General features: G+C 35.6%; 3 protein-coding genes across 4 annotated transcripts in view; 1 reads left to right on the plus strand and 2 right to left on the minus strand.

The window, feature by feature from the left end:
* The window catches only part of LOC125650475 (ribosomal protein S6 kinase delta-1-like), a 24061-nt gene extending 18089 nt beyond the window's left edge, over nucleotides 1-5972 (minus strand). Inside the window, exons 1-6 of one of the 2 annotated variants that reach the window (XM_048878824.2) lie at nucleotides 5776-5972; nucleotides 4449-4484; nucleotides 2025-2142; nucleotides 1724-1839; nucleotides 393-571; nucleotides 1-114 (exon numbers count right to left, since the gene is read on the minus strand). The exon at nucleotides 1-114 is cut by the window's left edge and continues 134 nt beyond it. In XM_048878824.2, the coding sequence (XP_048734781.2) occupies nucleotides 1-114; nucleotides 393-571; nucleotides 1724-1839; nucleotides 2025-2142; nucleotides 4449-4484; nucleotides 5776-5883 (671 nt within the window). In that variant the 5' untranslated portion in view covers nucleotides 5884-5972. The remainder of the gene's footprint in view (nucleotides 115-392; nucleotides 572-1723; nucleotides 1840-2024; nucleotides 2143-4448; nucleotides 4485-5775) is intronic. The other variant, XM_048878823.2, reaches the window with a different exon arrangement.
* LOC125650476 (ADP-ribosylation factor-like protein 2) lies at nucleotides 5944-11095 on the plus strand. Its single transcript, XM_048878825.2, has 5 exons — nucleotides 5944-6199; nucleotides 7585-7695; nucleotides 8398-8560; nucleotides 9863-9943; nucleotides 10610-11095. Exons 1-5 carry the CDS (start codon nucleotides 6135-6137, stop codon nucleotides 10742-10744), a joined length of 555 nt encoding a protein of 184 aa, XP_048734782.1. The 5' UTR covers nucleotides 5944-6134; the 3' UTR covers nucleotides 10745-11095.
* A 4585-nt stretch (nucleotides 11096-15680) lies between these two features.
* LOC125649787 (uncharacterized) overlaps nucleotides 15681-17500 on the minus strand; it is a 70312-nt gene continuing 68492 nt past the window's right edge. The window contains exons 29-31 of the mRNA XM_056166167.1: nucleotides 17236-17367; nucleotides 15944-16072; nucleotides 15681-15852 (exon numbers count right to left, since the gene is read on the minus strand). Coding sequence (XP_056022142.1) covers nucleotides 15718-15852; nucleotides 15944-16072; nucleotides 17236-17367 — 396 coding nt within the window. The 3' untranslated portion in view covers nucleotides 15681-15717. The remainder of the gene's footprint in view (nucleotides 15853-15943; nucleotides 16073-17235; nucleotides 17368-17500) is intronic.

Here is a 17500-nt window from a genome sequence, read left to right on the forward strand (position 1 = left end):
GTAGAGTCCACCTCCCCAGTATCTGTATCATCAGTGTCTTCATACGAGTTCAGGCTGATATTGTCTGGGGCCTGAGGAAAGTTCCACACACCATTCAATTCCTCTTCTCCGTTCCTAAAAGTGAAGTCTTCAATTAGTACAAACAGTAAAACACGCTTGTAATGAACACACTTATAACGTGAAAATAATAAAAAATTTATAGGATATATAACGGAGTTTGGTTATAACAAAATCGTTTTCCACTGGCCCTAGAGATTTGCTATAACCGTGTTTTACAGTACATGTAAGTAAGGAGAGAAAGCCAATTTTGAAACAGAAGTACCACGCTTTATAATTAATCACATAAGCTAAAAGGATGTAACGACAGTCTGTACTTTCTGTGTCAAACTTACTGCTCTGATTTGTCAGTAAGTCGCTCATTGGAACCAGGACTGTCCACCTCATCCTTACAGAGTGGTCCAGTTAATGTTGCCTTATCATCTGACCTCTCTCTTCTGTCTTCCGTCAGAATGTCGAGCTTGGACGGTTTCAGAACTTCTCCCGAAGTTCCTATCTTAATCTCACTAGCAGCCTTGAAAAAAACATAGTAATGATGTACAATGTGTTTTATGACAACATTACTTATTGGATTTAAACACCAACAAAAATCTAAATTAGATGTGTCTTTTAAAAAAAGAGATGTCCATTGTATGGTGAGATTTTCTAAGAAAAAGCAAGACTAAACTTTCACCGAGACTAGTATTGCCACATAATAGCATGACCACACCAACATTTACCACATCTGAATGTGTCCTAAATACTTCCTCTAATGTGTATGTAATCATGGTGCAAAGTGTGAGCAGTGTTGAATGATAAAGGTTGCATTTAAAGATCACACAAATTTAGTAACTTCAATACATGTGTAAACACTTCGCCACAAGTTATGACCCTTGTCCACCATCATGTGGCAAAAAAACCTTAACTCCCTACTTTAGACTTGTAATTTTCTGATCTGTGCAGCTTTAACATTTATTATTTTTTTCATCAATTGCAGTCAACTACAATAATGTGCCAGGGTGGGGTAACCCATAAATGTGTATGAAACCTCATAAATAACTACAATTCTTATATTTGGTACTCAGTTGGAAGGGTTAAGAAGGAAAACTTGGCTATTCACTGATTGGCCTTTGGCTGACCCCACAAAGGGATAATTCAAATTACTGATCACTGATTGATAAGTGTATAGCATGCCCCCCCCCCCCAAAAAAAAAAGATTTAAATCAAAACAATTAAAGATAAATCTGTTATTTAAAAAAAAAAAAAGCTAAATTGTTCATATTCTAAAATTAGTGATGCTGATCAGGCATGTTTGAAATAAGCGATGAACATCTCCAAATGATCACTGTGCAAAATATGAATGTCATTGAATGAAAACTAATGTATTATAGGTAACCCTCTACAGCATACAATGACAAAGAAACAAATGATACAATGTGAGTGCAATCAGTTACAAACAAAACACAAACCAGGTGCCCTAGGTATGGACAGAGTCTAGAGTCTCCTACACCTGCTCTCACCACTAACGACAAGCAGTGACAGAAAGATCGAAGACACAAGTTTCTACCATAGTATATGTACACTCGGTTATATACACAACAATTAGCAAAGAGGAAGAGGATTCAATACAGTTGTCACTCAGAAACTTGAAAAAACTTTAAAAGACAAATTAATTCCGCTTTATCACCTTTATGAATATTTTGAAATCGTTGGAATTAAACAGATAATGATGACTTCCTATGAACTGCAGCAGTTTCAGGGCACTCCCTCGTCTCTCTTCAATGACTGCTTCATCAAACCTCCCTACATGGAATAAATAATTAAATGTACATGAGACTTATATCAAACTTAAAGGTAAATTTTTCAATCATTTTGTTTTATTTAACATTCTAAAATCTCTTTAGTAATTGTTATTGAAATTTACCAATAAATGCATTTCACTTTTTTAAAAAGAATATTGGTATCTGGTTAATATCAAAATATCTTACCAAACAGCAATGGCTTTGCAAACTTTGGGAATTCATCTTTTCTGTGCAGAGCTTTGTGCAAAGACAACATAGACTTGTAAAGCTGTTTGAAGTCATTGTATCTTTTCCATGTCACAACCTGAAAGCAGTATCATACCATGAAGACAATGATACCAATCAAAGAAAATTTCCTGCCATTTGTAGCTCTAGGTTTTGAAATACACATGGTCATTGGTATATCCTTGCATAATCACGGTGGTGAAGAAAGACAGTGTTTTTTTCCTTGATGGAGTCAGTCTAGTCTTACAACAAGTTAATACCCCTGATGAATATCCCTATATACGAGGGCGAGTCAATAAGTAACCAGCTTATCCCATTTCCAATTGACCAAGATGGTCACGATTTTCATGCCTTGTTTCAATACATGTTTTATTACCTGGGTACAAAATTGCACGCGTATATTGAATGTCAAACATGGCTAGTGATGCAAAGGCATATTTTTCATCTTAAGTTGAGTACTGTACTGTGCTATAATTCGGTACTTGTATTTAAAAGGTAAAACAGGCAAGGAAATACACATCGAGTTAGCCGATGTTTACGGGTCTTCTGCACCATCTCATGCTCAGGTTAAATTCTGGGTAGGGGAATTGAAACGCGGTATCTAGAACATCTTTAGAAGAAAAAGCCAGGTCTGGACACCCACTGGATGCCACAGACGAAGAAATGTGTTAGAAAGTTTGGGATCTGGTATACTCTGATAGGCGAATTCAGGTGGAAGAAATAGCGCAGGCATAGGCATTTCACATGGTAGCGTTTCAACAATCTTACATGATTGTTTAGGTATGCACAAGCTAACAGCCCTTTGGGTCCCCTAATCCCTTAACGATAAGCAAATGGCAACCAGAGCATCAGCACGAAGTGCCTTGTTGAAGCGTTTTAGGTCAAAAGATGATTTTCTTTTGCATCTGGTGACTGTAGATGAGACTTGGGTTCATTATTATGAGCCAGAGAATAAAGCTCAGAGTCGTCAGTGGGTAGGGATTGGGTCCCTGAGGCCAAAGAAGTTCAAGATGTAACCATCCACTGGCAAGGTGATGGCCACAGTATTTTGGGATGCAAAAGGCATTATTATGTTGGACTTTTTACCCAAGAGAAGTACGATAACTGGAGTGTACTATGCAAACTTGCTAGACCATTTTTTCATCCGTGAAAAATGCTGAGGTAAACTATTTAAAGATGTTTTGCTGCAACAGGACAACGTGAGAGTCCACACTTGAAAAGTTGCAATGGGTGCTGTAGAGCAAAACGGGTATGAATTAATACCACATCCTGCCTATTCACTTGACCTAGCTCCTAGCGACTTCTTCCTATTCCCAAACTTGAAAAAGGATATCCGTGGATGTCATTTCCGGTCTGATGAAGAAGTCCTAACAGCAGTTGAGGAGTGGGTCAATGGAGAGGATCCTGATTTTTTCAGTTCTGGGCCGATGGTACTTGAACACCGTTTGTCTCAGTGCATCACACTAAAGGTCAATTACCGTATATACTTGCCTATAAGTCGGATTTTTGGGAGTAAATTTTTGGTCCAAAACTCTATGTCAGACTTATAGGCGCGTCCTAAGAAGATTGGTATTTTTCTGGGCGGCGTAATGTAGTGTTTTTTTAAAACAAGTCCGACGATTATCATGGACTACCACACAAATGATTATTGTACACAAATATCTAGACATATTGCATTGTTTATGTATTTTAAAATTATGTATAAAGTACAAGTATTTACATATTTTTATCTTGATAAAAATTAACATACCGGTAACTAATACTATCGTTTATCGGTAAAATTGAATTACGAACCCGATTTGATATTGAAATATTCATATGTATACCGGCTGAAATATATTTCATAAAAGATTGAATATTGTTAACAGATAATTTAGATCATCATTCTTGACTCTTAAAAACTCTATTGTTGATACATTGAATCATACTGGAACCCCACAATAACCACCAGGTGTGTGCCACTAAGTAAACATGGTGTCAGGTACTGGTAATTAGGAAATCATAATTGGGTAAGTAAACAAGGGACCATTGTCCATAATAGATCAAGGGGTGCGTTTAAACTCCAAACAGATATGGCTTGGATATTGAGCTCCTCATAATTATTAATTTCTCAAAATATTTTTTGAAACATAGGTAAAAACACTAGAGCATTGACTTGAAATAGTCAACCGATTCTGACAAAAATTTGTACCGACTTATAAGCGAGTCAATGACAAATTCCTACAAAATAACCTTAAAAAATACAACCGACTTATGGGCGGACCGACTTATAGGCGAGTATATACGGTACATTGATAAAGAAGAGGTGATCTCAACAGGAAATAAGTTAAGCTGGTTACTTATTGACTCACCCTCATATATCACATTATCTGAAGTTAAACTTACCTCAGTTAAACTTTCTGGTGATCTGATGACAAAAACCTAAATGATAAAATGTAAAAAGTTTAGATCTGATGCACAGAGACATTTTTACAAGTTACATTGATACCTGGAAGTGACGAAGATAGGGAAATAATGGAGGTAACAGCAGATAGATAAAGGTGGTGGTATCAATGAAACATAAATGATTAATTCAATATATATTGATTAATTCATTATCATGCAATTTCTCATATCAGCTCCTATCAGACAGCATTGCCTTGAATGCTTATATGAATACAGTGTAATAAATAAGTAAATCCAAAAAGTCCAAAAAGACAACAAAAATTTATGAAAAAATATTATTTCTGTTTATGTCTATGACAATCAGTATACATGTTAAAATGACTGTACTACTTGTAGAAATTGTTTAAATAGACTATTAAATTACATTAGGCAATAGCTACATGTATTGTAGTATAGCTAAATATATCGAGGGTTTTCAGAAACAGGTTATAGGCCTAACTTAAAATTACCTGTGTATTTTGATACTACGCATGAGTACCGGTCATCCCAGTCAATCAATTGTAACACGGACCCCGGCCAGAGACGACGTTCTCCGTCTCCAAGTCCTACAACTCTATACTAGGTACGGTGAGTACCTTAGGATTATCCTAAGCACCTAACTGCACCGTGCACTACAGTATCATTATTCATTCCACTTTGACAAATATATATGTATACATTTGATTGATACTTTTGTGAAAAGAAAGACATTAAAAAGGATAAAAAAGGCAACTGAATATCGGATTTCATAACATCTAGATGACGATGTCAAAATTTATTGGATGTTGAGTATACATGTTCAATGACAATGGCTCATTGATGACTATATTGGGGGTCTTTCCAACATTTTTATGTTGATTTCAGTTGTTAAGAAGAATTGAAAAAGTTATAACTTTTGGATAATAAGAAATGGAAAAAATCCAAATAGCATCTATAAAATACTGGTTTCAACTTATGGTGACATAGATTGAGTAGTTAGGGGTGTATCTATGTGATGCATGTAGCCCAGTTTTTAAGTGTAGATTAGGCACCATCACAATTTATGATAGTATGATCCAATTGTTGATTGTGTTGAAGATTCAAAGCAAATCCCGATTATGCATAGAATACAAAAGGGGGTAAAACGAACAAAAGAGAACCATCCTAACGCATGCTAGGTTTAACCAGAGACATTTTTGACAAAACGGACAATCATGTCACCTGACACATACATGCTAGCGGGCAGTAGCGACAGTCATATTTACGTCAATTATCCACTGAACTCTGAATACACAACATAGATACTAACCCTACATGTTACTTTGTATATTGTGAAGCCGTTGGGATGTAAAGTTGGGTCTGATACGTCGAAAGACCATATTTTTTCCTTGGAGTTTGCACTAGTTCTGCCTGCCATCGTCCATCATTTTTGCGATTGTCGAAAAATGTTGACATCAAAAGCAATTATTTTATTTCATTTTAAAAAATTCATTCAAGAGAATGTAAGACATGAAAGCATATAATGGAACACATAGTAATTTTTACTAATAATTTTAAAACTTTTCCAGTTGTCGTAAATGTATAAGTCAATTTCCGGCAGTTAGTCATTTACTGTTTTTACCATGTTGAAGAGTTGCTACCTGTGCAAATAATAGAAGACTGACAAAAATGGGGCTGTTAACAATTTTGAAGAAGATGAAGCAGAAAGAGAAGGAAGTTCGATTACTTATGTTGTATCCTTTTCTTGTCGCAATACGAGAGTACACAATGCATGAATGAGAAAAGAGTTTATTTTTCTCACTCATTCATAAGAACCTAGGCCTAGATAGTAGATCGTTCTAATTAAGCATGTGGAAAATACGGTAGGCCTAGTTTAGCAGCTTCTATATTTGCATTGAAATTTCTTATTTTGTTTTAAGATTGGTTTCGGACAATCATTTAATGAATCTACATTTATCACATAGAAATTTGAGAAAACCAGCAACAAATATTTTGCAATTTAAAAATTTATGATACCAAAAATTTTATGTGGATTCTGACATGTGAAAGTACTGAGATGCTGTACTAACATGTATGAGAATTTAGACACTTAACATGTCACGGTTGAATGTGCTTTGTAATAAGTGGGTATGCTTTACACTGCCTTGAAACTAACTTTTTATGTCACCAGTCCAGCCGGACTGATAGGGTATAATTTCAACCAGTCCGCAGAAAAATTTACCAGTCCACCAGAGTTTTTCTGAAATAAATAAACACATTTCGTTCATGTTACTAAGATAAAATAATGGAATTTAACTTGATATGCCTCAGACAATATAGTAACACTTAATGTGAGATTTATATTTACTAATCTGGTTCATCTGATATCTAGAGAGGAATGCCAAATAGGTGTTTAAGATTCCAAAGTATGATTTCCAAAATGACGTTTTAGAAAATGACCAGTCCTACCGGACTGACTAAAACAAATGTCAGTCAGTCCACGGCTTGAAACTAGCTTTTTATGTCACCAGTCCAGCCGGACTGATGGGATATAATTTCAACCAGTCCGCAGAAAAATTTACCAGTCCAACAGAGTTTTCCGGAAATGATTAATAAACATATTTCGTTAATGTTATTAAAATGAAATCTAACTCATTATGCCTCAGACAATATTGTAACACTTAAATGTGGGATTTATATTTACGAATCAGATTCGTCTGATGTGTGTATAAAATTTCATAAGTATGTTTTCTAAAATGATGCTTTTGAAAATTAACCAGTCCCATCAGACTGACTATAAAAACAAATATATGTCAGTCCGCCAGACTTTCAACCAGTCACAGACTGATGGGCATATGTTAATTTCGAGCCCTGCAGTCCTCCACACTTTTAACCAGTCACAGACTGACGGGCATATGTTAATTTCGAGCCCTGCTTTAGCACAATCTTCACTATTCTATTGAACAGCTTACTAGATCATTTTGTTGTCCGTCAATGTCATTTCTGTGGTATTAATTCTGCCATGCTTCTATTTGGGCCTTTGTTTGTTATCTATCAAAGCATGTATTTTTGAGATTGAAAATTTAAGAAAAATTTTTGAAGATACACTGTATACTTCTTTTTCTTTAACAATACAAAGAGGTTTAGATAATGCTGGAAAAACCACAATTTTAAAGAAGTTTAATGGAGAAGATATCGACAGTATATCACCAACCTTGGGATTTAATATAAAAACATTAGAACATAGAGGGTGAGTTGACATATTAAAAAACTTGTCTTTAGTTTCACTTCTCCCTTTCGGCAAAGTTGGAGAGAATACATGTTTGTTAATCAGTCATTGTAATAAACCACTTGCCTGATGACCCTTTGTACCAGCTTTTTGTAAGGCTAGTAAAATTAAATTGCCCTAATGTCATTATTTATCTTGCTTGGAAAAAAATGCATATGGGCTAAATCTTTGAAAAAATTGTCACAAAGATTGATTAATGATGCTGCCATTATGGCAAGGACAAAAGACTGCAGATTTCTTTATCTGCCAGTTCATTACCTACAATAGGATTTCACAATCTCAAAGGTTGCATGTTCTCAAGTGTATAGACAGATGTCACCTCCATATATTATGTAGTTTTGTTCACGAGACCTATGTAAAAGAAATCCAACATGATATTTCGATATAATAAAAAATGACTGGCAGCCACTTGACTTTCATCTCCATGGAACATGACAAGTAAATTGAAACAACTACTTGAGGTAAACGAAATATCCTCCATGAATGCAAAGCTGAACAGTCAAATTTCCTCTCTCCTCTGTGTGCCTTGCTGCAATCACTACTGATGAACCCCATAATCCACATCATTTACAGAGATCAATTTACAACATTCCTTATAATTTTTCTAATATACTATTTTTAAAGATAGATGTTAACACATTAAGTCAAATTTTTTGTGTGTAGGTTTAAATTGAACATTTGGGATGTTGGTGGCCAGAAATCACTTCGTTCTTACTGGAGGAATTATTTTGAGAGTACAGATGGCTTGATTTGGGTTGTGGACTGTGCCGACAGGATGCGTCTACAGGATTGTAAACAAGAACTGCAGTCTTTGTTGGTAGAGGAGGTAGGTTTAAAACAAGTAATACATTGGTGGCATTAAAATCGCTCATGCACCTAAAATTTATTCATCTATTTTCTTTAAAGCTTAATGGGGATGGAGATGATTCCTAGTATATACTGTATAATTCTCTCTTTTTAACACAACTGTGTGAAACTGTCAGGATGTGTAGAAAGGCAAAAATAACCCTGTATACAGTAACAATACTTTTTTGGCTTACAACTCTGTAGCTCATTTGATATTTATGCCCCCCTTTGAAAAAGAGGGGGCATATTGTTTTGCACCTGTCCGTCAGTTGGTCGGTCTGTCTGTCGGTCGGTCTGTAGACCATGTGTTGTCCACTCAATATCTTGAGAACCATTCACTTGATGATAATGATATTTCATATGTGGGTTAGTTATGAGTAGAAGAGGATCCCTATTGTTTTTCAGGTCCAAAGGTCAAGGGTCAATCTACTCTGGACATAGGAATATAATGTCCGCTCAATATCTTGAGAACCCTTTGCTTGAAAGACATCAAATTTGGCACACTGGTACATCCTAAGGAGTAGATGACCCCTATTGATTTTGAGGTCATATGATCAAAGGTCAAGGGTCAAACTTGACAAGGGAATGTACTGTCTGCTCAGTATCTTGAGAACCCTTTTCTTGACAGACATCAAACTTGGTACACTGATACGTCTTTAGGAGAAGACGACCGCTATTGATTTTGAGGTCACATGTTTAAAGGTCAAGGGTCAAACTGGACATAGGAATATACTGTCCATTCAATATCTTGAGAACCCTTTGCTTGACAGACATCAAACGTGGTACACTGGTACGTCTTCAGGAGTAGACGACCCCTATTGATTTTGAGGACGCGTGGTCAAAGGTCAAGGGTTAAACTGGACATTGGAATATTCTGTCTGCTCCATATCTTGAGAACCCTTTGCTTGACAGACATAAAACTTGGTACACTGGTACATCTTCAGGAGAAGATGACTACTAATTATTTTAAGGTCACATGGTCAAAAGTCAAGGGTCAAATTGGACATACGAATATACTGTCCATTCAATATCTTGAGAACCCTTTGCTTGACAGACATCAAACTTGGTACACTGGTACATCTTCAGGAGTTGATGACACCTATTGATTTTTAGGTCACATGATCAATCCACTCTTGACATAGAAAGATATTGTCTGCTCAATATTTTGAATTGATGATACTACTCTCAATTAAATGATGTGTGTGTGTATAACCCTTTTCAATTTTGCACCATGGGGGGCATATGTGTTTTACAAACATCTCATGAAACACTTTTGTTTCAGAGGTTAGCCGGAGCGACATTGCTGGTGTTTGCAAATAAACAAGACTTGCCTGGGGCATTGCCTGCAGAGAAAATCAGAGAGGTATTTGTATACATGTATCAAGATGAAAGAATTACTGTAGATTGACTAATTAATTTGATTTGGCCATTTAATATTCGTATCAAATCAGGGAGGAATCATTAATTTACTATTCATGGTAAAAATTTTGCATATCCCTCCATTTTCTCTCAAATGGCTAAAAGTTCCATTATTCGAAGCTGTTGAGTTTCAGAAAGTATGGGCCACATTTTTCAGCCACGATAAAACTAATGATGTAAGGAATCATGTCTCAGGGAGGCCAGTCTGATTAAAATCAGATCCTTTGATCTGCTTTGAATCACAGATCGCTACACAAGGAGCAATCTACAGTGCTACAATCTCATCGTCGGAACCCTCAGGTTTTCTCTCCGTTACACAGAATTCAATGTACCAGAGAGAAAGCCCGTCCATGGATTCTGACGATGACAATTTCCAAGACAATCATAAAACATCTCTAACTTTATCCTATTTAAAAACAGGAATCAGTTTAAGGGGAAAATAAATTTTTAAGTTCACAATATCCCCAGTATGGATACTACTGAATTTTCAGATAAGAATGTTGAAAATTGAAGGCAAGAAATGGTTTGGCCTAATATTATGCCTAGTCCTTTGCAAAATGTCAAATAAATAGGATTTTATCAATAACATACCACTTTTTTTATTTTTCAGCTGTTAGACTTAGACAGCATCAAGACACATCACTGGCTGATTTTGGGCTGTAGTGCTGTAACAGGAGAAAATCTACTAAAGGGAATTGACTGGGTTATTGATGACATTGCTTCAAGGATATTTACCATGGACTAGCTCATGTTTACCCAGTAATAATGAATGTTAATATCCCTACAGTTCTTACTTAATGTTCACAAGGCTTCTGTGAGAGGGAGACATTTTCAATTGAGAGAGCCAAAGCTTTTGTAGTTGTGCAACTCTAGTCGGCCTTATTAGATACATTCAAACTTCCACATTTCTACATAAAATAAAGCATAGTATTGTAATTTTCATTTCCCAATGATATGATGACCAGTGTCTTTGGTTGCATTATCACCAAGAACTATGTGTGCTTTATGACCTTATCAATTTTGGGAGTCAGAAATCTGCCCTTGTACCAGAATTTCTGCTTCATTAATGTCTGAATAAAATGGAAATAAACTTTTATTTTATTTATGGAATCTATGGCACCCATGAAAGGGACATTAGCTGTCAAAATATTTTCTAATTGTTACCAAAATGGCTAAAAAAGCTTTACAGTACAGACTTATCAAATTTCATACAATCTTTTAATGTAATTTTGACATTAGAATTATTTATTTATTTAGAAACAATGGCTGAAACATTGTATGGAAGTAAATAATTCAGAAATTTTACATAATTTTCCTGAAATTTGATTTTGAGTTGCTTTCTTTTCACTCTCAGATTTATTTTTCTTCATTATTTAATGCATTCCAGCATTTTAATCATGGTTTACAATTTAAAAGTTTGTATGTCCTAGTGGACAGCTAATGTCCCTTTATAAGTGGGTGAAAAACTTAATTGAGATCAAACATTTATCACATATAAAACAGTGCAAGATGTCAGCAGCAAGATTGTTATAAAATATGGAGTCGCATATTACATTCATCTAATAATGCGGAATCATTTAAATTCGTGGTGTCCAATTTTCATGGATTGTGGAAATGTTACAGTTTTTAGCTCACCTGATCATCCGTATTCCAGCGTCCATCCGTCTGTCCACAGGAGTTTGAAATTTTATCAATAAAGTCAATAAAATTCACATGATTGACCATGCCATGAGCTATGCGTTAGCATAGCGAACGCATAGCTCATGGCTTAAATTGGTCAATCAAATGAATTTTATTGACTTTATTGATAAAATTTCAAATTCCTGTGGTTTGTCTGTCTGTAAACTTTTATCATTTTTGACCTCTTCTCAAAAACCACTGAGCCAATTTCAACCACAGTTGGCACAAAGCATCCTTAGGTAAAGAGAATTCTAAATTGTTAAAATAAAGGGCCAGGCCACATCCTAAGGGGAGATAATCAAGAAAAGGTAAAAATAGAGTAGGGTCAAGAACCACTGAGCCAGAAAAGCTGAGATTTATATGAAAGCTTCCTGATATAGTGCAAATTCTAAATTGTTAAAATCCTGGCCCCTGGGGGTCGGATGGGGCCACAATAAGGGATCAAAGTTTTACATACAAATATATAGGGACAATCTTTAAAAAGCTTCTTCTCAAGAACCACTGAGCCAGAAAAGCTGAGATTTATATGAAAGCTTCCTGATATAGTGCAGATTCTAAATTGTTAAAATCCTGGCCCCCGGGGGTCGGATGGGGCCACAATAGGGGATCAAAGTTTCACATACAAATATATAGGAAAAATCTTTAAAAAGCTTCTTCTCAAGAACCACTGAGCCAGAAAAGCTGAGATTTATATGAAAGCTTCCTGATATAGTGCAAATTCTAAATTGTTAAAATCCTGGCCCCCGGGGGGTCGAATGGGGCCACAATAGGGGATCAAAGTTTTACATACAAATATATAGGGACAATCTTTAAAAATCTTCTTCTCAAGAACCACTGAGCCAGAAAAACTGAGATTTACATGAAAGCTATCTGATATAGTGCAGATTCAAGTTTGTTAAAATGATGGCCCCTGGGGGTAGGATGGGGCCACAATAGGGGATCAAAGTTTTACATACAAATATATAGAGAAAATCTTCTCAAGAACCACTGAGCCAGAAAAGCTTATATTTACATGAAAGCTTTCTGACACAGTGGTAATGCAGATTCAAGTTTGTTAAAATCCTGGCCCCCGGGGGTCGGATGGGGCCACAATAGGGGATCAAAGTTTTACATACAAATATATAGGGACAATCTTTATAAATCTTCTTCCCAAGAACCACTGAGCCAGAAAAGCTGATATTTACATGAAAGCTTCCTAACATAGTGCAGAGTTAAGTTTGTTCAAATCATGGCCCCTTGGGGTAGGATGGGGCCACAATAGGGGATCAAAGTTTTACATACAAATATATAGGGAAAATCTTCTCAAGAACCACTGAGCCAGAAAAGCTGATATTTACATAAAAGCTTTCTGACATAGTGCAGATTCAAGTTTGTTCAAAGCATGGCCCCTGGAGGTAGGATGGGGCCACAAGGGGGAATCGAAGTTTTACATACAAATATATAGGGAAAATCTTCTCAAGAACCATTGGGCCAAAGAAGTTCACATTTACATGAAAGCTTTCTGACATAGTGTAGATTCAAGTTTGCAAAAACCATGGCCTCCAGGGGTAGGTTGGGGCCATAATCAGGACTACGGTTTTACATGCAAATATATATGGAAAGTCTTCTGATATGGACCAAGGCGACTCAGGTGAGCGATGTGGCCCATGGGCCTCTTGTTTGTGGATGTAATTTTGTGGGTATGGTTTCTGTTAATTGAAAAAATGTATAAATTGTGTATTTTGTTGTGGTTCGAAATTCATAGGATACAGGTACCCACATAAATTGAGCCCCCGCAAAATCCAAGGATTCAACAGTGTTGAACCTGATAAAATTGATGCTGTACATACATTTTAAATGGTTGACAATTGCCATTGGACGTGCATGTACATATTTACTAGCCAAGGGGTTTCGGTCCACTCCGCTCCCAATAAATGGGGTGTGGACCGAAAACCCTTGTCTAGCAGAGATGAAGCACGTGTTGTGAAAACAGATTTAATTGATGACTTCTATAATCATGTCTCGTTTATAACCTCTACATCATGTGATCAGGACACGGGATACCCAATAAAATTGATATAGAATTTTGTAAATGATTTGATATTGCCAATGACTCATATTTACCAAATTTTCCTATGAAATCACCTTAATTTTTGCATTATTCACTTATCTACTGTACTTGAAAATTCATGTAAAAACATTACTCAACAAGATATGATGATAATCTGCTGATTATAAAGTATCCCAAATAAAGTACCAGCTGTCTATGTCCGACTTATAGGCGCGTCCTAAGAAGATTGGTATTTTTCTAGGCGGCATAATGTAGTGTTTTTTAAACAACTCCGACGATTATCATGGACTACCACACACATGATTATTGTTCACTAATATCTGGACATCTTGTACTGTTTATGTATTTTAAAATTATGTATAAAGTACAAGTATTTACATATTTTTATCTTGTTAAAAATTATTTACACACCGGTAACTAATACTTTCAATTCAACTAATCTATCGTTTATCGGTAAAATTGAATTACGAACCCGATTTAATATTGAAATATTCATATGTATACCAGCTGAAATATATTTCATAAAAGATTGAATATTGTTAGCAGATAATTTAGATCATCATTCTTGACTCTTAAAAACTCTATTGTTGATATATTGAATTATACCAGAACCCCACAATAACCATGAGGTTTGTGCCACTAAGTAAACACGGTGTCAGGTATTGGTAATATAGGAGACCATAATTGCGTAGGTAATCAAGGGATCATTGTCCATAATAGATCAAGGGTTGCTTTTAAACCCCAAATAGATATGGCTTGGATATTGAGCACCTCATAATTATTAATTTCTCAAAATATTTTTGAAACATAGGTAAAAACACTATAGAGCATTGACTTGAAATTGTCAACCTATTCTGACAAAAATTTGTACCGACTTATAAGCGGGTCAATGGCAAATTCCTACAAAATAACCTTAAAAAATACAACCGACTTATAGGCAAGTATATACGGTAATGGTCAGGTTCACTGGAATCTCTTGACTTTGTTACTAGTGTGTACGTCCCATCATCCCCTCGTCATTTCTGAAGATCCCAAGTCCTTATCAGACCTGGTTCTGAAGATATATAAGTATTTATGTTCAAGGTCAGGGTCACTGGACCTTGATACTAGTTTGTAGGTTACAATGTCCTTTTATCATTTCTGAAGATTTCATGTCTCTATCAGTCCCAGTTCTGAAGTAATGAGTTTTTATGATCAAGGTCACAGGAGTCAATTGACCTTGACACTGGCTTGTATCCTCTTATCGTTTCTGAAGATCCCATGTCTCTTTGAATTTCAGTTCTAAAGTTATACCAGTTTTCTGGTCAAGGTCACTTGATACTGATTTGAACATCTCCAGTGAAACGGTTAGAGAAGATCTTATTTTAATTAGATTTTAATTAGATTGCTATCAGACCTCATCTGGTTCTGAAGTAATACGAATTTTATGTTCCAAGGTAAGAGGTCAAGGCCACTAGAGTCCCTTGATCTTGATACTAGTTTGTAGGTCCTGTCATTCTCTTCTCATTTCTGAAGATCCCAGGACTATATCATATTTGAAAAAATCATATCTGTTGAATTTTGGAATAGAGTTCTATGTTGGACTCCACTCCCATCAAAATGTACCCACTCTGAAAACACAAACTTTTCTGCACAATTAGATATATTGGCCTATGATATCCTTGAATATCTAATACTTTTATAACAGAGAATAGCCGTGGACATTTTTAGGCACGAGAAAGAAGCAAATGAAGAATAAGAATCGAGCAAACACAATTTTCCAAACTTTGTTTGGGAGACTTAAAAATTGAAATCCTTTGTGTACTCATGGAAATCCTATGTAAATGCAGCAAAATCCTACTTCATTTGATCTGAACAAAATCCTGGATGTTCTATGTGTAAAGATATACTTCTCTGAACATTTCCAACCACAGTTTAGTAATATCCAAAATGATTAATAACATTATCAAAATAAAGCTTTATAAATGTTTTTATTACAAAATGGATTGTTACGGAGGTGAAAACTTGATAGAATATAACATGTTATCCAGGCAGCCAATGACCACTTCCTGTACACCGTCCCCATCAATGTCCTCGGTGTCGATACTACTGATCCAGTCAGAAGTGATAAATTTATCCAGAAGCTGTAAAACAAATTAAAGTCTTGTCAATATCAATAAGGATTAGAAAGCAAGCTACAATATATGTGTGTTTTCTTTAACATTTACTACCCACATTGCCATCCGAGTAAACCTGCAGCTCATTGAAATATCCAGCACACAGGAGGAGATCCTGCTCCAGATCAGGAAAGGGGAGCTTACTCAAACTGGTGATGGGGTACTTTGCATTGGCAAATTCTGTGATCTACAGCAGAAAAAAATGTACTTGATGGTGGGGGGTGGGGGGTAAATAGGATAAAAGTACATCAATCTAATTAAAATTAGATGTTAGATCTGCTCACATACTCGCTACACAAACCATGTGAGATCTAACATCTAATTTTAATTAGATTGAAAGTACATGTATTTGATTCTTACACTCCTTTCACTTCCTTTATGCCCTCTTCAGTTCTTTCATTGTGACACCTCACCAAATCTCATTGTGGTGAAAATCAAGAGCAATGAAACTGGGAGCAGATCTGATAAATTCATACCGTACATATTCTTATTTTAGCACAATTAAAATTTGGTGTAATTGAATGCAATGTTTGAGGTAAACTCAGGTAATCATAATTAATGGTTCTTTTAAGTATGATAATGGATTAACCGAAAATTTGATATTTTGGTGTAACCATAATTTAGTACTTCACCAGAAGGCACTCCAAACAGACACACAAACAGACACAGTATCACAACACATCAACGGCTCTGTAAAATGTGGTATTGCCTTGCAAAATAACAAACACTTCTCTGGGTTTTTTCTATCTTTAAACTTGAAAATTGATCGAGCTCAACAGCATCCCTGTATGTATTCCTGAATAGATTTCAAAATGCACCCCTAATGTAATGGAATTTAGAAAAAAAGATTTAGTGTCCTCAACCATTCACACTTTGAACTTGAAAAATAAAAAAGTTCCCGGGCTACAAAAAAATGAGACGAAATCCATGATCTCAGTCTTTGATTAAACTATCTGTTTTCATTATACACAGTGAGGTCAAAGTCAAATTTGAGCTAATTTTATTTTCATGGGATTCTACATGTAAATTCCCACAGTATAAGCTTATAAATGCATTTTATTGTAACTGTTTGGATTCTTGTAAATATACGAATAGTGCTATCCATTAATAATGTGTTATATACATGTACATCATGGGACTCTCACATTATCGTCTTAAGAGCAATGAATAGGCTAAGTTAGCAATAATTTGGGTATGCCCCATTCCTTTAACCCCAAACATTTCATAACCATATCCAATGCCCCCTTCATTTTATTTCTCAACACACCACTATTCAGCTTTGTCCCACTCTGAGTATTAAAAATATATGTACATTTACATGCAGCATGTATATTTACATCATGAACCTACAGAAAAGTTGTGGAAAATAAAGAGAGCCCCAGTCTCTGACCCCAAAGCGACTTGTTCCCCTGACCTTGACCCAGGTGTGGTGGACAAACTCACTGGCAGCTTCTCAGCTTTCACAAAATTCCCACTACACATCTGTGAAGGAAAAAAATATTTAGATGAGACAAATATCAAGGTGCTATCCATTAATAATGTGTCATGCATTTACTCTGTGTGTTGTAGAATTCTCTCTGGAAAATGTTCAATTTTCCATAAATAAAAATTCTAG

This window comes from Ostrea edulis, chromosome 5, assembly GCF_947568905.1.
Source record: "Ostrea edulis chromosome 5, xbOstEdul1.1, whole genome shotgun sequence".
Taxonomy (NCBI): domain Eukaryota; kingdom Metazoa; phylum Mollusca; class Bivalvia; order Ostreida; family Ostreidae; genus Ostrea; species Ostrea edulis.

Excerpts from the sequence above, each read along its gene's own strand:
- LOC125650476 (XM_048878825.2), top strand. The coding sequence starts at position 6,135 with ATGGGGCTGTTAACAATTTTGAAGAAGATGAAGCAGAAAGAGAAGGAA. Across the intron at positions 6,200-7,584 it reads GAAGTTCGATTACTTATGTT|AGGTTTAGATAATGCTGGAA; the intron begins GTATCCTTTTCT and ends AACAATACAAAG. Across the intron at positions 8,561-9,862 it reads AGTCTTTGTTGGTAGAGGAG|AGGTTAGCCGGAGCGACATT; the intron begins GTAGGTTTAAAA and ends CTTTTGTTTCAG.